Source organism: Vulpes vulpes, chromosome 2 (assembly GCF_048418805.1).
Source record: "Vulpes vulpes isolate BD-2025 chromosome 2, VulVul3, whole genome shotgun sequence".
Taxonomy (NCBI): domain Eukaryota; kingdom Metazoa; phylum Chordata; class Mammalia; order Carnivora; family Canidae; genus Vulpes; species Vulpes vulpes.
Window position 1 is genome coordinate 12,871,125 of NC_132781.1, and position 22,429 is coordinate 12,893,553.

Below are 22,429 nucleotides of genomic sequence, written 5' to 3' on the forward strand. Positions count from 1 at the left end.
CACGTTGGGTACGGAAATTACCTAAAAATAGGGGTGCCGGGATGGCTCAGTCAGTTAAGCATCTGCCTTTGGCTCAGGTCATGATCTGAGGGTCCTGGGATTGAGCCCCACATCAGACTCCCTGCTCAGTAGGGAGTCTGTGTCTCCTCTCCCTCCCCCACTTGTGCTTGCATGTGCAAGCTCTCCCTTTCTCAAATAAATAAAATCTTTAAAAAAATTTTTTTAAATATATGTTGAGGAATAAAGGAAAAAGAGTATCATGGAGGACATATTTAAAGGTAAATTGCTAAGGGATCAAGGACTACAAAACGTTTGAGAAAGCTTTGTATAAACTTCTGTAGAACATAAGAATACAACATCTCCAAAAAATGAGAACAGGAAGCCATTTGAGCAAGCAGGTTGAGATGCAAGGAAGATGAGACTTTTTTTTTTTTTTTAAAGGCAGGGATATATACAAAGGTAGACAAGATGAAGGGAGGTGGGCAAGTAAGAAATGCCTGCAAACTTAAATTGTTGTAATGTGATTAAAATCATCATGGAACAGTAAAGAGCAGAGGGGCATTGTAGAAAATCAAATTAGTGCTGTGAGAGAATCCTGAGGAGCTCTTTCAGAGTGCAAGCAAAAGGAGAAAATGAATGAGGGATAGCATAATAAAATGGAAGACTGAGAACAGGAGATGACTGGAGAATCATAGTGTTGTTCCAAGAAGGAAAGAAGAAAATTTGAAACAGGAAGCAATAATTCCATACAATAGGAACAAATTTATGGAGCATTCATACTAAAGAGAATGAACCTTATCCCAGCATAATTAAAGGAAGAAAGTCTACAGCTAGGAACATTCTGGAACGTTCCTTTTTTTTTTTTTTTCCAAGTTTTTATTTGTATTCCAGTTAGTGAACATAAGTGTAATATTAGTTTCAGGTGTAGAATTTAGTGATTCATCCATTCTAGAACATTCTTTTTTTTTTGGTTTTCACTCTAGACGTTCTTAATCACAAAGCAAACAAATACCCTTCCTTCAGGATATATAGGTTACATATAAGAAAACAATAACCAAGTTGGCACTAGACTTCCCTTTGTATGCAGGACAAAATTTGAGGAGGAAAGGAAGCATCACTTATAGAGCTTGGAGAAACAAAGCTTGTCCTAAAATTTCTCACCCAAACTGCCATTCACATGGCTCATTCTCAGATATGTAAGAGCTCAGAACGTATATCCCCCCAACTGCCTTTTTCGAAAGTCATTTAAAGGCAAGCTAAAGAGGACTGCAAGATGAAGTAAAATTAAAAGTTCAGAAATGGGGTCGTCCTAATACATGGGGACAAGTAGTAAGCATTAGAATCTGTGAGCATCAAATGTAAAAAATAATTATTGACAATTGTCCATCATACACTACAATTCTTGGAAAAGATGAATGCAGACAAAACACAGTATAGCAAAATGACTGAAAACAAATAACGAGATGTCTGGGCAGCTCAGTGGTTTAGCACCTACCTCCAGCGTAGGGTGTGATCCTGGAGTCCCGGGATCAAGTCCCACATTAGGCTCCCTGCATGGAGCCTGCTTCTCCCTCTGCCTATGTCTCTGTCTCTCTCTCTCTGCCTCTCTCTCTCTATGTCTCATGAATAAATAAATCTTTAAAAAAAAAAAATTAAAATGGCAAGCAAGCAGGTGGTGACAACAGAAGTGAAGCCACACATCACAGGCAGCAGTTCAGTGTGGAGGTTAAGAATATACTGGAATCTGGGGGAGCCTGGCTGGCTCAGTCAGTGGAGAGTGTAACTGAATCTTAGGGTCATGAGTTCAAGCCCCACAGTGGACGTGGAACCTACTTAAAAAAAATAAATACTGGAATCTGGCTGCCTGTTTTCTGGCCCCTCCCCCCCAAGCTGCTCAACATTGTGGTGGGTACCCCTCCATCCCTCCAAATGTCAGTTTCCCCATCTATAAACTGGGAATACCACATTGGGTTATTATGGAAGCGAGTTAATGTGTTCAAAATTCTGAGCATTTCATCAGGCACATAGTTGTGTTTACAAATATTGGGGATCAAGTAATAGCTATAAACTGCCCATAGCTTTTGGATTGGGCTTTTTAGAAAAACAAAATTCAGCTATATTAACAGGATTTATATTTTGTAGAAAGAAAAAAAAATCTTTTAGTACCCTTCCAGGCTCTTGGCTGGGGCTCTATTAACAAAAGACAGATTAATAAGAAAAACACACATTTATTTTATGTAAATTTTATACGACACAGGAGCCTTTGTAAGGAAATACCCAAAGGAACAGTTAAACCTGAGTGTTCTGTTCTTTACCAGATTTGATGAAAAGTGTACAGTTGTAAGAAAATAAGACAGAAGGATATGAGCTGGGTAAAGTAACCTAGGGGCTGGTGGGGAATTTAGTAAGGGCTGTTCATTGGAGTCCTCCTTGAGGTCCCTCCATCTTCTGAGATAAGGATGCTTCTTTCCTCTGGGTGTAGGGAAGTCACTTCTTATAGGAGAGTCGCATCACTTGCTGCACAGGAGGTTCAGAGAGTCCCTTCTTCACCTGCCATTTCTTAGATTGCTTCAGCTTAAAATATTCAATATGCCAAGGTGTCATATTTTGGGGTGGCATGTCCGGAACCACATCAACCTGAAGCAAAACGATTCATAAACCAAAGAATAAAGAACAAACAGGCAGAGCTTTATTAGATAAACAGCAAAAAGCAGCTGAAGTGGAATTGCCCTGAGTCATAAAACTGTGCACCTGGATGGAAAGGCTGACTCTTAAAACATGAGGGAAATTTACAACAATTTAAAGCATAGTTTTGTTGAAAGAATTAACGAGGTTGAATATGGTGAAGTAGATGGCGTAGTATAAACCAACAGAAGCCATGTCATGATCCAGCAGTGGAAGAAGATGGGCCTGCTTTCACGAATGTCATTGGGAAAGTTGTGTAAACATTTGGAAGAAACAAATCAATTAGATCTTGCCTCACACTGCACACCAAAATAAACTTCAAATGAATTTTACAGTTACACGTAAAAAATAATTAAAGAAACATAAGCGAATGTTTTATTTTTTTTAAAGATTTATTTATTTTATGATAGACATAGAGAGAGAGAGAGGCAGAGACCCAGGAGGAGGGAGAAGCAGGCTCCATGCCGGGAGCCCGACGTGGGACTCGATCCCAGGACTCCAGGATCGCGCCCTGGGCCAAAGGCAGGCGCTAAACTGCTGAGCCACCCAGGGATCCCCATAAGTGAATGTTTAGCTATTGTCAGGGTAAGGATTTTCTAAACATAATAGAAATGGGAGAAATAAAAAAGGAAATGTTTGACAGATTTAACTGTTTAAAAGTTAAGCCTATGTGTTTCAAGAAGCATTGTGAATGACATCTAAATGCAGTACAGTTTGCAGCAAATAAGACAAGGGCTGTTATCATTCGTTGACATCTAAGGAGTTCTTCTGACCCAGTAAGAAAATTCTTTGGCACCCTGTAGGAAACTTGAAGAAGGAGCTAAGTCAAAGAAAAAGAAATACCAATGACCAAAATAACTGTACGGGAAAACAAGAAGTTCAACCTGAAAAACAATCAAGGAAGCTAGAATTACAATGTTATTTTTTACTCTTTTCAATCACACCCTTGGCAAGACTTCCGTAGTACTTTTGGGGGGAGTAATTTGGCAATATATGTCAAGAGTCGCGAATGATTTTGCATGCTGTGATTCACTTCTAAAAATGTGTCCAAAGGAAAAAAAAAATCAGAAATGCAGACGAATATTTGTGCACAAAGGTGATCAGTTGCTATATTATTTACAGAAATGAAAAATTTTAAACTACACAGGCAGCCTCAAACAGGGGATTGGCTAAAGAAATGGTTATGTAAAGTGGGATGTTAGGCCTTTAAAATGTTTTCGAAGCTTGCTTTGTTATAAAGGCAGGATCTAAAACTGGGTTCAAAGATGTGAATTCTATACAAATAAATATTTCAGTAGAGCTCCATGCAGAGCAAAGGGCCTGGCAGTAAATATACCAATATGCCAACAGTGGCTCTCTCCTACAGCAGACGTATGGGTGATTTAAATTTTCCTCCTTATACTCTCATGTATTTAAACTTTTTGTAGGATGAGTATATCCATTACTCTCATGAGGGAAAAAAGTTAATTCTTAAAATCTGCCTGTGTTTCAGTCTCCCATTACCTGGAAAATATTATTTTTCTCACAACTATGTCCCATTTCCTTTCAGAACATCAAGGTTCTAGAACTTTAATACTTTTTATTGTCCACTAACTATAAAAGAAAAAGTAGTGAAATATTTATGATCTTTTTCCAAGGACCAAATGTTGCTTCCTCATCTCAGACCATAATCCTTTAAATTCTCTTTCATAAGTTTTATTCCAATGACACTTTGATTGAAGAGTTGCTGATGCATGTGTATGAATGGCCATTGGATTTATGGGGGCAGAAATTATATCCTTATCAAAGCCACACCAGTGAGTTCAGCAATGAAACAGAACGTTAAATAAATAGGCCCTAAAATGTGAGATGACTTATGTCCCCAAATCCAGATTTATGTATGGGTTCTATGTGGTAGGACAGGGATGCTGAGCAGGTGTATTTTTAGCGTATCTCTTTATTTTTGTCTTTGTCAGTGAAGGAACAAATATTACAAAACGTATGGGTCCTATCTCCTTAACATGGAAGAGATCAAATTCGAGATTCTGTGGGACTCGACATGGGGCATCAGGAGACTGGACACAGCAAAATTAGTACCAATGGACCAAACTGAGCAGCTCCAAGACTCCATTTTGTTCACAGAATCGCAGTCCATTGTTTCTCAGGTGTTTGCTGTTGTTGATGACACCTTCTCATTTTATTTCTGAAATCTTGAGAAGTTCTACATGGTCATTTTTCTCCCCGAGAGTAAATGGCCCTTTCTGAGATGTTTTCCCAGAAAGAGCTATGTCTTTTGCCCTTTAATCTGTGGGGGGCTCGGTGATGCTTTCTTGAGAGCATCTAACATTCTTTTTTTAAAAAACTATGTGACTCCTTTGGGCCTGCTAGGTTTTTCCTTGTCTGAGAGTCCCTCCAAATGGACACTTTTTGTACTGCAACCAAAAAATAAGTGTAAGCATTCCTGTGTGCTTTAGCTTTTCAGCCAAATAACAAGAATCTGTTGGGCCCTTTTGGGTTTTGCCTTGCCCTGTGCTGACCCGGGGGGACCCTGTAGGATGTGATGCAGCCCCTGCCCCCAAGCTGCTATTGGTCTGTAGAGATGAAGTGTGGCAGCCTGGGCTGGTTGTAGAGTGGAAGGGCCAAGAAGATGTCTTGTGCCAAGATAGGAGCCAGTAGCACTGGAGGAGGTGGAGGTGTGTACTCCAGATGACCAGGGATGGGGCAGCATGAACCCCAGAAGCACAGGACAGGGTGGCATGGAGATTCCTATGCTTACCAAAGAGTTACTAAATAGGTACCAGGTGATGTCCTAGGCAGTGGAGGGTTAAAATAACTGGTAGTGAAGACACTGGCCTCACTGGTATGGAATGAGTCTCTTGGGTTATGTAAGTACTAGAAGTGATAGGGTAGGTGCAGTTAGTTAACAATTGGAACCGATACTACCTCCTGAGTCCTGCCACCAAGCATAAGGTGAACATGGACCAGAGTACACAGCGTCTTTCAAATTTGGGTAGAAATATTAAATGATAGAGAACACAGACTATTATTGGCCTCGTTTTCTGTGTTGGGAGCCTCAAAAATACAATGTTACTCATGCAGTGATTGAAAATGTCTCAGTTCCATTTTGTTTGTAGAAGAGTGGGACATTTTATTTCTTCTAGCTCAACATTCTGTTGAACCAGTCTGATGAGCAGTGACATGAGGCTGCCACCCATTGATCAGCTCTCACCTATCAAGTCTTCATTGTTGACTGTTTGAAGTTACCTCCTTCTGCCAGATTGAGCTCGATGGCTCGTGGGTGCCCATGAATCCACACCCATATTCATGCTACTAGAGAAATATGCTACAGTGCCTGTGGCCTTGGAGAGACCCCCTGACCCACACCTCCCATCCAAGAGTAGTTCCCAGCCAGTTTTCACTCCCTGTTGCCAGGACCTTTCCCAGTTTCCAGACCTCTTCCATCCCCAGCTGAAGCAGGGATGCACCAAGAGAAAGTTCTGGAAGTGTGTGGAGACAGGAAGATTCCTCAATCCTTGAAGGACAGGGCTCTTCAGGCATGCAGCAGAAGTCCTCAACTCAGGCCCATGGGTGTCCTAAGTTTATCATAAAAACTGGGATAGTGCAGCAAGGGGTTTATAGCTTCAAGAGAATAAAAAATCTTTAGCCCAAGTGTTAGAATGGACCCGTCGCTCAGCTAAAACCCTTGCACAGCAGGAAAGTGACTTGGGAGCTGTTCCTCTCTGAGGCTGCCTAGGGCCCTTGCTCTGTGGTAATCTCCTTTGCCAGTTCTGGTCCTTAACAGGGACCCGTGCTGTCTTGCCCACTGTCACCTGGGACATGCCACACCTGTGCCAGGGCATGCCTGTCTGCGTGGTTTGAGAGGCTCCAGCTCAGATCCCCAAAGCCCAGAACCTTGGCTATTGCTAGACAGCTTGGCCACCCCCGAAACATCTCGTGGGAAGGGCGTTCGGTAAATCCTGTTCCGGAAGCAATCTGTCACCCTACCAGTTTCCCATCAACATTTGCCAAGCCGTTCTGGCTTCTGGTGCAGAACTGACTTGTAGCAACGTGAAGAAGCTGGCAGCTTCTGAGACACGGTTCTCTCCCTTGTAACATCGTCAGAAGAGGCCCCAAGTAAAGGCAAAAACAAACCTCGAGAACACGATGTTCTTCCTAGTAATGTGACCAAGAAAGTGCAATCTAGAGGAAACTTGACAACTTGGTGATGGGGAACGTTATTCTGAGCTAGTGGGTTGAGGGTTTCCCCCCCTCTTTCTATCTGATCCAGCCTGTCCAGCACTTGAGATGCTCCTGAACTGAGCACCTACGCCGTTGTCAGGAGCATAACTCTCATCAGGACAAGCCATTAGCTACAGCTAGATTAAGAAGCAGAGGGGCTGCTCCCATATTCCTCTAAAATTCCGATTTCCCAGCAGCTGTCGCATAACTAAAGAATGGACCCACTGATGCCTTATCATGCTCACTATTTGTACTCAGTCCCTGGGTGGAGCCGAGGTGTGGAACAGGCTGGAGGGGCACGAACAAGGTGGGATTGGCTATTTGCAGCCAGTCCTGGTCAGATCCAATGCTCCAGGGAGGAGGCTGTGAATCAAGTTTGTCCAGGAGGGCAGACTACTACGCTAACAAAGCCTCATGCTCCTGGAGGCAAAGAAGGTGAGCCATCAGTACTCCTAAGAGATGTTGGCTTCCAGAGGTTCCCTTGAGACCAAGGATAACGGCTGATCTAGTTCCCGGTAGGAGACATACCGTCTCCTCCACTCCAGCCCAGGATCCCTCCCAAGTTTTAGGACAAAATCAGAGTTGAAGAGACTCAGACTGAAGCAGAAGGAACCAGAAGGAAGCAGAGTCTTAACCATGAAGTAGAGGCTCCTTTCCCATGTCCCTTTCTCCCCAGGGTGGTGTGGAAGTGGGGAGGTGGTATATCCGTTCTGTATCAGGGGTCAGTAAGCTATGGCTTGACATCCAGGTGTGGCCCTCAGCCTGTGTTTTCTAAATGAAGTTTTATTAGAACACCTTATGTTAATTTGTCTATGTATAGTCTCTGACTCCTTTTGCTCTATACCAGCAGGCCTGGGTAGTGGTGATGGAGGCTTCCTGGCCTGCAGAACCTAGAGGATATGATCCATTCCTTTATAGAAGTTTGTCCCCCATTCTATGCTGACAGTGGTACCTGAATGCAGAGGCCACCTTGGGAGGACTCAGTGGAGGGCAACGCTCAGGCCCCAGAGTCAGGATTCTTTTGTACTCTTTAAAAAAAAAAAAAAAATATTCATTCATTTATTTGAGAGAAAGAGTGCAGTGGGGAGGGGCAGAGGGAAAGGGAGAGAGACTTTTAAGCGGACTCTGCACTGAATATGGAGCCCAATGTAAGACTTAATCCCAGGACCCCCGAGATCATGACCTGAGCCAAATCCAAGAATTGAACATCTAACTGACAGCACCACCTAGATGCCCTTCCTTTGTTTGCACTCTTGAACTCAATCATTTACTAAATGTTCGGCCTTGAGCAAGTTACTTTAACACCCCAGTGCCTCAGTTTCCTCATCTGGAAAATGGGCATCTGAGTCATTATTTCACAGAGGTATTGTGAAGCTTAAGTGAGCAGGTGTAGTAAGGCACATGGAAATGTGTCAATAAATCCACCTATTCTTTTTATTGAGATATAATTCACACACAATAAAATTCACCATTTTATTTTTTTTTTAAGATTTGATTTAATTCATTCATGAGAGAGGCAGAGACACAGGCAGAGGAAGAGGCAGGCTCCTTGTGCGGGGGGGCCCGATGCGGGACTCGATCCCAGGATCATGACCTGAGCCAAAAGCAGATGCTCAATCACTGAGCCACGAAGGTGCCCCAGAATTCACCCTTTTAAAGTATACAATTTAGTGGTTTTCAGCATTTTCACAAGTTTGTCCTCACTAAATTGCAGATCATATTCATCACCCCAGAAGGAAGCTCCTAAATGGTACCTATGCTGAGCTGAATGGTGACTGTACAAAGATACCCGGTCCTAATCTCTGTAATCTATACACGTGAGCTTATTTTTTTAAAAGGGTCTTTGTTGATGGGATGAAGTGAAGAATCTTGAGTTAGGGAAATTATTCTGAATTAATGCATTCCAGGCAGCCCCGGTGGCGCAGTGGTTTGGCGCCGCCTGCAGCCCAGGGCGTTATCCTGGAGACCCTTGATCAAGTCCCACGTCGGGCTCTCTTCGTGGAGCCTGCTTCTCTCTCTCTCTCTCTCTCTCTCTCTCTCTCTCTCTCTCGTCTCTATGAATAAATAAAATCTTAAAAAAATATATGAATTAATGCATTCCTACATGTCATTAGAGAATCTCTGGCATTAAATGTCTATTTACATATGATCATATCTTTATAAGAAGTAATGGGTCTTTTTTTGAAGTTTTTATTCATTTATTTGACAGAAAGCATAAGCAGGAGGAGCTGCAGGCAGAGCGAGAAGCAGGCTCCTTGCTGAGCAGGGAGCCTGACCTGGGGCTCTATCCCAGGACCCTGGGATCATGACCTGAGCTGATGGCTAGTGCTGAGCCAACTGAGCAACCCAGGCACCCCAGACGTATGGGTCTTAAGATTCTTTGAAGGACAATGCTTTGACCATCTAATAATATATCAAAATTCTTTGGGTTTGCTTAAAAATACCATTCATGGATTTGGGAAGCTTCCATCACTCTGCCTGCGTGATGTTAAATGACACCAGGTTCTTTGGACCAACCACAGACACTACACCTCCGCTTGTTTTTTGCTCTTGCCTGTCCCCCCAACATTTTTGCACTCCCATTTCTTTCGCTGTTGGTAACTTCAGACAAAGAAGAGTTTGTATGGTCTTGTTTTTCTGTAGTGTCAGATAATGTAATTTTTGCCTTTGTGTGATTTGGGGTAGGATTATTAGAATTTTGTTCACTCTTGTTTTTGCTGTCGAGCAAGAAGGGAGGTGGAGGGGGGCGTCACTAGGTCAGCACACACTGAACAATCCCAACTTTTGCAGCAAGGCTTTGTTTTGGGCTTTCGACCTTGTTGTTGGCTTTGTAAGCAGAAGCCATGAACAAGGATGCTTGCAGAGAGAGGGGTAAAGACACTAAAAATAGAGAATTCTTTTGTAAAGCAAAACACATCATTTGAAGGGCCACGTTGTCCTTGAATTTAGAGGCACTTGACTTTTCTGTGCCTCACTGAACAATGTTCCCATACAGATCTGAACTCTGATGGGCAGGGGTTACTATGGGTCAGTGCAGACAAGTCCAGTCTGCAGGTAGAGGGGCTCTAGCTGTGTTCCCCAACGAAGCCTTTAGTGTGTGTCATGTGTGAATCTTCCAAAGCCTCCACGAGCTCTGTGCCTAGCCAGAGTGCCCTGAGGCAGCCTCAGACTGAGGCTGAAAATCCACAGGGAGGCGGGGAGAGGGTAAGAAAAATATGGTGGATGGCTGCATTGGCCCTGGTCTGGCTTTTATGTTAGGTGGTGAGTTCAGGTGTTTATTATTATACTTCGTAATTTATGCTACCTATATTCTCTGGGTCAAGAGACCATCTCGACCATTCTCTGAATGGATCAAGGATTGCCTTGATTTTTTTTTTTAATCCCAAGCTACTTTAGAACCACTAGGATCTGAGTATTGAACTCTAACCTAACCCCGAGGTCTGGAAATTCCAGTACTATATGAACCCTCCCTTTAATATACCAGATTTCTTTACTCTGAGGAAACAGCCCTGCCTCCTGGGCCAGACAGGAGGGCTGGCTGATGATGGTAAAGTGGCAGACACATGTGAACATGATCATTAGTAATGGCGGCAGATGCTTCTGTAACACTCCATCCATTCCAGGTTTTCTTCTAAATGCTTTACAGATATTAATGCACTTCATCTTCACCATGACACTGTGAGGCAGGCACTGTTACTGTTCCTGTCTTACAGATGTGAACAGACTGACAAGTGGGCTAACTCGTCTGAAGTCCTACAGCTAAAAAGTGGTAAAGCAATGATTTGAACCTAGCTGTCCACGCTGTTAGCCACTATATATTTTACTGGCCCCTTGAGAAGAAGTCAGCCACTATCTGCAAGTATAGTGAGCCTGACTGTCATTGTATGTCCTCAGATGGGCATTTGACAGTCACCTAGCTGCCAGTCTTTGTAGGATTGGCTGGCCTCTCCCTGAGAAAGCATGGTGGTCACCTGTACTTTTCCCCCTCAAAAAGACCTTTGGGAAAATCCCTGGCTTCATTCCTAAGTGTTGGCTGTGCCATCTACCAGATGCTTTTGCTGCAGATTCCCAGTCTGGGTAAGGCCGCCTCCAAGCTCTAGATGAGCCAGCTCATATGCCTGAACACTTACTCAAAACTCCCATGTCCTGGGCTTGCCTCGCCACTTCTATCAGGTATCCTTGAGGCACCGTGGAGGTGTTTTTCAATCTTCATAATCTTATTTGAATGGATTTTATCCAGGAGGGATACCTTACATAATCAGGAAATTATATAACCTTTCAACCCAGGATGGCTTTCCTTAACGCTTGACTGCCGATCCTTTCCAAAGCCACACTTCAAGCCAAAAGATGATAATACAACTCATGTTCTACATTTCTATTAAAGTCCTGGAATTATAGAACAGACTTTGATTCTAAAAGGGCCAATACCACAGCACAGACATATTTCTTGAGCAGATGTGTTCTCCTCACGGAAGCTGCAGAACTGCTGTGACATGCCGGGAGCAAGAGCTCCTCCCGCGTGCATTCCAGGGGGCTCAGGGCCTGTGTGGATTAGTGCCACAGCAGTGGAGTGGGGCAGGGGATGTGCTGCTTCTCTACCGCCACCTTTAGAGACCATCAACCTCTCAGAATTTGAGCTGGCATGATAGAGCTTTGCCCCGAAGAGTCCCATCAAGAGGTTCCACAGCAGATTTGTTCCGATCTGAAGTCTGAGGGTCAGAACAGGGTGGCTGTCACAGAAGATGAGAGACAAGAAATGAGCCACGGGACCTGTGCCGGGTCTGTTCTTGGCCCCACTGTGAAATGCTCACCTTCCTCTGTGCCTCATAATTGGCACAGGGCTTCTCACATGTGGGGCAGGATCCGACAGGCTAGGACTTCTGCTCGTGCTCCACTGGATTCCTGAAGGCACTGATCTGACATTAGAAAGCATTCAATCACATGGTGAGAAAGTTGCTCCCTTTCCAGCTTTCCTTCATTCTTGGTAGTACGGTGTAGGGGGGAACTCCATCTGGGGCTGGAATGTCCTAAGCATTCACCCTGGTTTAATTTCCCCTTTGTAACTAAGAGTAGGCCTCAGGCATTGTATTTATTTTTATGATTCCTTTCTCCTCATAGCAGACAGCCTTGGTTTTCCATTTACCAGAGTAACACATTTCCTTTTTAAGTGTTGAGTGTTAAGGGGCGCCTGGGTGGTGCAGTTGGTTGTGCATCAGACTCTTGGCTTTGGCTCAGGTCGTGATCTCAGGGTCATGGGATGGAGCCCAGGGCTCTGTGCCCAGCAGAGAGTCTGCTTGAGATTCTCTCTCCCTCCTTCACCTCCCTCCTCAAATAAATTTTTAAAAAACCATTTAAGGGCCGAGTGTTAAAAAGTGAGTGGATTTTTTTTTTCGACGTAATATACTGAGTCCTCAAGAGATGCCAGTGATGTGGGCCGAGGGACCACCCTGTAAGAACATCGGCCAGGTGCCTGGGATGGTGTCATGCAATACTCACCTGAGAGGCTTCAAAGTTGCTAATACCACTTTGGGCCTCAGTCAGGACCAATTAAATTGGGACTCTGTAGGGGTGGGGCCCAGACATCAGTATTTGACTGTTGCCCATGTGCAGCTGAGCTGGAGAACCACTGCCCTGGGGTACCCAGCCACCATCAGCACCCGTGCAGGGGCACCATCCTCACTGCCCTCTGACCCTACAACTCGATCACATTCTCTTCTTTCTGTTTCCTGCCTCTCGCCCTTCTCATCTACCACCCCGCTTGTTTTGCTCTTTTCTCATCCCTAACTTCCCTGCACCTGCTCCTGTTAGCGACCCCCTCCAGCACTGCTTCCCAGGTTAAGACCTTGCCAGTACCACGCGGTTGCAACCACGTTAGAAAATCTCCACGTCATACTCTTCTTCATCCGCCTGCCAACTCATAAGCTGCCAGTCCAGTTTCTGAACATCTAAGCCTTTAGGGTTGTGCTCTCTGCCAGCAACTTGTATTAACAACAATGATAATAATCATTATTGGGCTCTTACTGTGTGCATACCACTGTTCTAAGCATTTCACATGTATGAACTTACAGACTCCTCCCAGGGAGGTACCGTTTTGCAGATGCAGAAACTGAGGCACCGGGAGGTTACAGATCTTGCCCAGCGCTATACCCACCCCCCTCCCCAGAGTGGCAGAGCCAGAATTCAAGCGCAGGCAGCCTGGCCCCAGAGCCCACAGTCTGAGCCAGTGGGAGCCCCCAAGTCCATTGCTCCAGGTCCTTACTCAGGTGCCCCGGCATGTGATGAATCAGCCACACACCGGGCAGGCTCGTCTCCACTGCAATGGGAAATTGAAATTTGGACCCACTGTCTATTTCAATGATGTTTGGAATTGGTAACTCTTTTTATTTTCCACTTCAATCATAGTATCTCAGTAGGAAGCCCACAGCTTTAAATCCCATCAAGACCGTAACTCATCACCATTCAGAAGAGATCAGCCTTAAACGATGCTGTGTGTGCTGGCTGTCAGGACCAGAAATTGAAGAAGAAAACGCCAGCACCATAATCGTTCTGTAACTGGCAATACCCTTGGCAGCCTCTGTGGTTCCTCATTAGTTTATCTGGGCTGTAGCCTCCATGTTAGACATTCCAGGGCTTTAGCCGCCTTTTAAAAAGGATCTGATTCTCATTCCAGTGATTAATTGGAGAGAGACCTTTTGCCCCTTCCCGTTCCTTGTGGGAGAGCTCTATTTTTATGACAACTATTTCATTTACTTCCCCCCAACAATGCTGTTTCACTGGGAATGAGCCCCTCTTCATTTTTTGTGAGTAAAGAATAGAGGCTCAGGAACTTATGTTTCCTGTGCTTGGGAGTACATGGGGTGGGGGGTTGGTGGGGACAGGATTTGAAAGCAGGTGTACTGAGCTGCAAAAGCCCATGCATGCTTGCTTATGTTGTACCCACTCCCAGTTCGATGAGGTTAGATATTAGGGGGAAAATCCTTGGAAAGCATAAGTGAATATAAGGAACATAGGATAGGCCTGGCTTCTCTGTGGCTAGTAGATATGAGCCAGCCCACCATCCCCCCACCCCACACTCAGACCATTTGGATACGGTCCTGTTACCTGCCTATGCTCACGCTTCTAGGCAAAAAGGATGTGAGGCTGTTCGCCAGCAAGTGTGCGCACTCAATGTGTCCCACTGGGAACAGGCAGTGCTTGTCTGTGACTTCTCATAGGGCAAGGCCCTGGGGCCCAGTATCCTCAGCATCCTTCCAACCCCTCTCTCTGTCTTCCCACTGCCAAACTCCAACATCTTCTTGTAAAATTATTCTAAGGACTTCACTTAACAGTCACCCTAAACTAATGATCTGTATGATAGGCTAGAACAATGTTTCCGCAACTCTTCTCTGCATCAGAATCAAAAGGCTTGGTAAATACAGATCACTGCACCTGCTCCTAGAGTTCTGACTCAGTGATGCCAGGGCTGCTGGTCCAGGGGCTATGCTGGGAGAACCAATTACATGTGTACTCACGGTGTCGGCTAATTAGGGACCCTGATGATGGGAAGTTTCAGCCATGTTGGGGAAGATGTCATCAGAAGATGGTGAGGAAGACATTTGGGGTAGGCAGGCTCAGGCTTTTGTCCTTATCATCATCGTGGTAGATAATGACCTATCTCATTTACATGCAGTAGCTTTACCTGTTCCCAAAGAGGTAATAAGCCCTTGCTCTCTGCATCTCTGAGCATGCCTCCTTCTGTGAATGAGGTGACCTTTCCTCCTCATTATTTTGGATTCCCATATGAATGCATCTCAATCTAGGATGTACATTGGAATTATCTGGGAGTCTTGTTAAAGTGAGAATTCTGAGTTTGTAATTTTGGGGTGGGGCCTGTGATTGCACACATCTGATGAGCACACAATGTCCCAGGTGCTACTGGTCTATGGACATGTGCACATTGCATAGCAAGGGTTAGCACACCTGGGAAGAATATTCTGTATTACAGCTGTATGCGTCAGTGGCTCTTGCACCTGCTGGATAGTAGAATCACCTGGGGAGCTTTTAAGACCATGGGCTACACCCCTCAGAGATTCTAATTTAGCTGTGAGCATTGGAAATTTATTTATCTGGGAGAGAAAACAAGCAGGGGAAGGAACAGAGAGAGGAACAGTCACAAGCAGACTTCCCACCGAGTGTGGAGCCTGATGTGGAGCTCAACCTCATGATCCTGAGTTCATGACTTGAGCAGAAACGAGAGTCAGACACTTAACTGATTGTGCCACCCAGGTGCCCAGTGAGCACTGGGATTTTTAAACCCCAGAGATTCCAATGTACAGCCAGATTGAAAGTCACTGGCCTTTACATAGAAAAAAGGTGAATCCTTTTAGGAGCTCAAATAATTCAATGGCTTAGACTAGGTTGGCTGGTTGCCTGGAGCCAGGCACGACCAGTTCTGGAAAAGGGCTGCAGACAGCACCTGGGGATCTTGCTTAAATACAGCTTCTATCTCAGCAGCTTTGGAGAGAGACCCAGGCTTCCAACTTTCTAATATGAGGTGCCCAGGTGTCACTACTGCTGCTGGTCCAGGCTGGTGCTGCATCTCAAGACTTGACCACAGGGCCCGCATGATGCCCATTATCTCTGGCAGCAGTGACAGCAGGCAGCTTTCCTCATACTGAAGATCAGAGACATTTTAGTCATCACCTCCTCTTTCTTTAAACACCATCTTGACAGATATCTCTGTCATTCAACTTGGTCTCGACATGGGACACTGAACAATATAGGTCAGTTCTCTTTTTATAACATTTGATCTTTTTTTTTTTTCCTTTTCCCTTCACAGTACGAGATGCAAAGAATCTGATTCCTATGGATCCAAATGGGCTTTCAGATCCTTATGTGAAGCTGAAACTAATTCCTGATCCCAAGAATGAAAGCAAACAGAAAACCAAAACCATCCGCTCTACACTGAATCCCCAGTGGAATGAGTCTTTTACATTGTAAGTTTTGTCTTCTCTTCCCAGTTGAATTCCCTCCCTACACATCACAGAACTGCCCACCTCACTGTCAGGGGTGATGAGGTGGACCTGTTATAAATGTCTTTAAATGTTGCTTCATTCCTAAGGCTTTCTCAGGCCACGGCTAAGTGGTACCTGCCGTCACCTGTTATACCAGATGGTAGCCAAGAGTTACATAATGCAGGTCCCCCAGATTATCATCAATACCTACCATGTACAGAAAGATTCATTTATGTTAAAGATGATGTAAAAGTATATAAAGCATGTCCCACTTGTTTTTTTTAAAGATTTTATTTATTATGAGAGAGAGAGAGGGGCAGAGACACAGGCAGAGGGAGAAGCAGGCTCCATGCAGGGAGCCTGATGTGGGACTCCATCCCGGGACCCCAGGATCACACCCTGGGCTGAAGGCAGATGCTTAACCGCTGAGCCACCCAGGGAACCCCACATGTCCCACTTCTTAATGGACTTGAGTCCTATTGAGGCTTTGGAAGAAGGTAAGGTAAGAAATTAAATAATAATTTTTTTTTAAAACAAGGAATACAGGAGTCATGTGCTGTTGCCACTGAAATGGGAACACCATCCTCACTTTTCAGCAGGGAAGGCTTCCTAGAGGAGGTGACATTTTAAACAAGGCTTAAAGGAGTGCCGGGATTTCAGAGGCAGATACAGTAGAAGAGAAGGAAGGACGCAGTGAGAAGGAGTGGCATAAAACCATCAGGGACAAGGAAGCACTTCTGCAACCGAGCACAACCAAGTGGTCATCCGTGTAGACTAGAACAGCACATCCGCTCCACAGGGAGTGGTTTACCTGTGGATGACCAGAAAGGTAGCTCTTTTATATAGAACAGAGGTGAGCAAGTTCTGTAAAGGGACAGTCAGTAAATACTTCAGGCTTTATACAGTCTGTGTTGCAAGCACACAGCTCTGCTGACCTAGAGCCAAAGCATTCATAGGCAGTACGTATGCAAATGGCCATGGCTGTGTTCCAGTAAAACTTTATTTACAAAAAACAGAGGGCCAGATTTGGCCTCTGGGACCTTGTTTGCTCTCTGCCAGTCTAGAGCTTTGGCTGCTGGGGGCTGGTACTCTGTTGGCAGTAGGGAGGGAGGTACATTGAATATACTACTAGTTTTTTAATCTCAGACTCCTCTATCATGAGCATGTGGTAGCCCCCAAGAAACTGTGGTCTAGATAACCTTGTGTTTGTGTCCGTCTGTGTGTGCTCTTTTGTAGCAAATTAAAACCTTCAGATAAAGACCGCCGGCTATCCGTAGAGATATGGGACTGGGATCGAACAACAAGGAATGATTTCATGGGCTCCCTTTCCTTCGGAGTCTCAGAGCTGATGAAGATGCCAGCCAGTGGATGGTAAGGACACCGCAGATTGAATATGCAATTTGTCAATCAAAGGTTAATAGTCTCAGAAACATTAGTGCCCCAGGAGATTCAGAAAACAAACTGCTTCAGTCTGCAGTGACCATTGAGCCTGAGGTTACCTGGCTGTAGTCTCCCCACAGGACACATTTCAGAAACAGCCAGGCTAGGGGTTGGAGGAGGGAAGTTGCTAACTCTGTCACACCAACACAGCGTTCGTAACCCTCCTTCCATCCCGTGTCTCCCCCAAAGGTACAAGCTGCTTAACCAAGAGGAAGGTGAGTACTACAATGTACCCATCCCAGAAGGGGACGAAGAAGGAAACGTGGAGCTCAGACAGAAATTCGAGGTGAGGATATTAAGGAAATTACTGGAGCCGCCTTTCCTTTGGTGAGCTTGACCTCAGGAAGGGCCCGGGTTTTGCGGTCACACCTGCTAGGCGACCTAAAGCAATTGAAGTGTGAAGCTTTTCCTTTATTTGAAAATAGAAGTGCTGCATGATCAGCTTCCTTTGCAAGCTGGATTAGCGTTCTAGGCCTGCGATGGTTGTGAGAACAGAGACGGGACCTATCCCCGGAATCAGCGTCGTTGATTTGTGCATAAGAAATTGCTTGGCACATCAGCGGGGGGGACAGGCAAGGTTCCAAGTGCGGTGTTCTCATTAGAAAGAAGGACTGTGCTCCTCCAAATGGCAGGAGGACGTGCTGGCATTAACTCGGGAGGTGGTTTGGGTGTAATTAAGCTCTCAGGCCGGCATCTTCACTTTTGCTTCCAAGCTTTAGAAAAGGCCAGCTCTTTGTCTCCTTCCTCCCGAGTGTCTGTGTTTGCCTTGGGTCCCAGATTCATCTGTCTTCTTCCTCCCTTCTCCTCTGTCCCCCTTGTCCTCCTCACTTCCTTCTTCATCTTTCTATACATACTGCTCTTTACTTACCAGACATCTTGGCTTTTAACACACATTCTCTTCTCTGGATATCTGCCTTACATTCCAGGTCACAGCTTTTTTTTTTTTTTTTTTTTTTTTCTATTTATCTAATCACCTGCATTTTGGCTGTTTGAGGGAGTCACACAGTAGGCGTAACAGTCTGTGTAACCGGCTCATTTCTTTTTGAATCTTTCTGTACCTCAGGCAAATTAGGATTTTCAGAATTCCCATCCCCTAAAGAAACACGTGCGCACACACATAGACACACACATGTGTGCTCAGAGATACTGAACTGTGGCTGAAATGTCGACACTAATGAGATGCTGTTGGTTTTGTTTCCTCCCTCTCTAGTTTCCTTCTCTGAAATAAAGGTTTGTCCCAGAGAAACCTATAAATCATATCGAGGTAGAATGAATTCTTAAGGATGTAAGACAGAAAAATGTTCAGAGTGCTTTCTTCAGGCTGATACTTGGTTAAAGTGGATGTTGATTGCAAATACTTAAGGTCAGGGCTGTGAGCCTGGATGCCCTCAGGAACATAAATGAGTCACAAAGAATATCAGCAAATGGCAACAAACAGCAGGGCTCAGGATTGGTGACAGCAGGGTGGGGGCTGGATTAAGCTGGTGAACACAAGCCCTGTCTAAAGGGGGTAGCCTGGGCTACTCAGCATCTGCTGATCCTTGCCATGCACAGAGGAGGGTCCTATGCCACCTGATGTTCTGGTTCTTAGAGAGAAGCCAAAAATCCAGATTTTTTTATATGACATCTTCTGACTTATTTTAATATTGGCAACTAATTAAAAGTCAAAGCTTGGTGTACGCCAAACACATCTATTGCTATAGACACAGGTAAAATTCAGTTGGAAGTAATCGGCTTGCAATTTCTACTCCTAAAACATATAGAAGAAAGAGAAATTTATAAGTAAGGTGAAGTTCTTTCCAAAGGGGCATGGTAATAGAGGCATTCAAGTGCAAAACTGTGTTAAGGCTTGGGGTAGCTGCAAGTATCTATGCCAGACAAAGCTATTTTTTTTATTTATTTTTTATTTTTTTACCTTCACTTCCTCCTTTAGCTACTCCCATCTCCGCCTCATAGCTCAGAACAGGAGCCCCGTCCCCAACATCACACCACCTCTGTGAAGGATGAATCTTTCCAGAGAGTTTTGGGACCCCAAGTGCCAGCACTCCTCAGATGTCCCAGGCAGGAGAGATTGCTGAGAAGCTAGACAGAGCCTTGCTGAATCTGATGCCATAGTTTTAGGTTGTTAGCAACCAACAGGTCAGGAACTGGTGGTATAGAACACAGTTGAGGGAGGAGGAACAGTATTGGGACATCTTGATGGTGTCACTCTTGGAAATGTCTGAGACTTAGCTTTGCTGACAGAGAAATATTGACCCACTTTTCATGCTTCATTTCCATGGCTTCCTGGTGAGTAACCTTCCTGTTTTTCTGGGCAGTGAGTCTAGATTTTTATAAAGGTCAGAGTTCCAAACTCAAAAAAAAAAGGGGGGTGGGGGCTAGGTCTGAGGGCTTGAGGCCAGAATTGCATTTCTCTCTAGAGGCTCGTTAGAGGCCATGTGTGTCATGCTGGTCACTCTTCTCCCTCCTGGCAATGTACTTTACACTGGAGCTCTGCTAGCCCCCAAGGGCAAGTGCAGCAGAGACACCGAGCCTCTGCTGTCTAGCTTACTGACTTCTGTGCTCAGAGCACCTGCACGAACTACGTTCGGGCTTTTTCTTTAAACATGTTTCAGCCCCTTAGATCTTGCTGGAATTGCATTAGCTCATTTACTTAGAGTTGCAGGAGACCAGACAGAAAGCCGCTAGATTACAGTAGTGTCAAGGAGATGCTGAGAATTTTTCCACAGCTGTTGTGTTGCATTTTAAATGGAATATTCAGATCTGATTTCAAGCAAGAGTTATCACGTAGCTGTGTGCTGTTGAGGTCCGTAAACGTGAAACTTGTAATATTTCCCTGCTTATAAGGAAGCAGCATGCCTGAGCAAAGGCTGTATCCACATTTGAGCAGTTCTGGGTCACAGCCAGCCTCCCCAGACAGGGTGCCACCAGGCACCAGGGTGCAGTTTGGAGAACTTTCTCTAATACCCCATTCTTCCCTCTCCATTCCTGGCCATGGTATGACTGCTTCTCAGTGTCTGTAGACTCACCCCTCTGTCCCCATCTCTCCATGTACTTGCCATCCTGACTTGCCTTCCATCATCCAAGTCCTTTTCTCCTCCACCAAGTCTTTAAGAGATACTTTCCTACCCTCTGGTAACAGTATGCTTCAGCTGAAATTTTTTAACTTAAAGTTCCATGGTGAATCATGACTGGGCATCACTCAGTGGTGTTGTCCACAGGGTTGTTGTTCTTTCCGTGCCCAGCTCTGTTATCTAATAACTAAGTGTGGTTTTCAAGTCCTCTTCCAGGAATCAAAAGTCACTCAATCTGATAGAATAAAAATCCAAACAAATGAGCCTTCAGAGCCCTGTCACCGTGTTAGCATTTATCTGATAACATGGGGAAAAATTTCAAATTTATTGTTGATTCCAGAATTCAGGCAAACGGAATGATCAGTGAGTAAAAGCTCTTAGGAGCCAAGGAAATCCCAGGATGGTTGGAAATGACCTGATTCCGTAATGCACTGTGCCCCTAGAGCAGTTTATCTGTGTAAAAGACAAAGCAGAACCTTGACCTCACTGTCACGGACAGTCCATCCCTGGGCCTTTACCCTGTTCCCGATTTGTCTTCAAATAAAGTCTACATACTTCCTGATTCACAAACATAAGTTATGTATTTGTTCATTTGTTCAATAATAAGGCTCCAGTGTGAATAAAGCAAACATTTCCTCCTGTCTGTGGAGCTTACATCTATACCTTTGAGCCCCGCTTCAGATCTTTTTGGAAACGAGGCAGGAAGCTTCTTGAGAAATAAGCTTATCCTAACCCTCCATGCTGGTCAGTGATTTCCCCAGGACCTCCCCTCACAACTGATAAGATCTAGGACTTGTGTTCCTCCTGCTACTGGGCACCCCCTTCCTGCATTGAGGCTCGTGGCCAGAGCTGGAGAGAGGGCCTGCCTTCGCCTCGAAGTGCCCAGAGGATGGTGGTTTAGTCCTTGCTCGGCAAACTTTCTATAAAGGGTCACGTAGTAGATAGTTTAGGCTCTGCAGTCCTCAGAGTCTCTGTCCCAGCCACTCACCTCAAAAGCAGCCACAAACAACAGATAGATTAACAGTTGTGTGCTAATAAAACATTATTTATAAAAACAGGTGACAGACCAGATTTGGCCCGTGAGGCTAGTTTAATCCCAGGTTGAGCCCACGAATTCTTACATGGAATCAAATCCTGGCCCTGCCATGTATTAACCACGTGACTTCCCTGTGCGTGTCCTTCACTGTAAAAGGGAATAATAATAGCATTGACTTAATGGTATTGTTTTAAAGATTAAATTAGGTTGTCGTTAGAAATTTCCAAAAGCAGACTTTCATACTAGGGTTTTATCGTCATCCTCAATATGTTTCATTAATAGAAACTGGGTTACAGAGGGGACTTTTTTTAAACTTCTAGAGCTTCCTGAAGAAAAAAAAAATTTTTTTTTTTTATGTTGAAATCATGTTCTAAATGGTGGGTGTGTTCTGTGTCCTTGGTCCAGCCACATGATGAAATAGAAAGATACTGATGAAACTTGATCACCATTTATAACATATTTTTATGGGAAAAGTAGATCTTCGTTTACATTTAGATGGATTTCTAGAACGTGTGTGGGAATTGGGAACTTTGTGTAACTGGCAGTGGGTCAGGTAATCTCTGGATGAAGCAGGGTTACAGGGGAGTTGTCAGGGGAGCAAAAGGAGTCTCACCCTGAGGAGCCAGTCTGCACTGACATTTCTTAGCACTGTAGTTTTGGTATAAGGTCCTGAGCAAAGACTCAAAAGTGAGCACAACTGAAAGATGTGTGATGTGAACCACACCGAGAACGAACCCAAGTATAGTCATAAGCATAGCAGCAGTTAATGGTTCATTCGGTTAACAACAGAAATGGCACAGTTGGTTTATTAGTGATTGTGTTCACGTGAAAAGTCTAGCATTTCTGTCAGTGTCCTGTTGTTCTTTTGATCTTTTACCAAATCTGGGATTTGAATAATTCACATCTTGAGCTATGCCTAGGGAGTTTCTTCCAGTTTGAAGAAAAGTATCTTCTGACCACATCTTTTCCTCATTTCAAACATT

The 22,429-nt window shown here is 44.5% G+C and overlaps 1 protein-coding gene across 1 annotated transcript in view; it reads left to right on the top strand.

Annotated features, from left to right (window-relative positions):
- The window catches only part of PRKCA (protein kinase C alpha), a 390,531-nt gene that overhangs the window by 292,551 nt on the left and 75,551 nt on the right, over positions 1–22,429 (top strand). Inside the window, exons 6-8 of the mRNA XM_025999622.2 lie at positions 15,722–15,878; positions 17,133–17,267; positions 17,526–17,622. Coding sequence (XP_025855407.1) covers positions 15,722–15,878; positions 17,133–17,267; positions 17,526–17,622 — 389 coding nt within the window. The remainder of the gene's footprint in view (positions 1–15,721; positions 15,879–17,132; positions 17,268–17,525; positions 17,623–22,429) is intronic.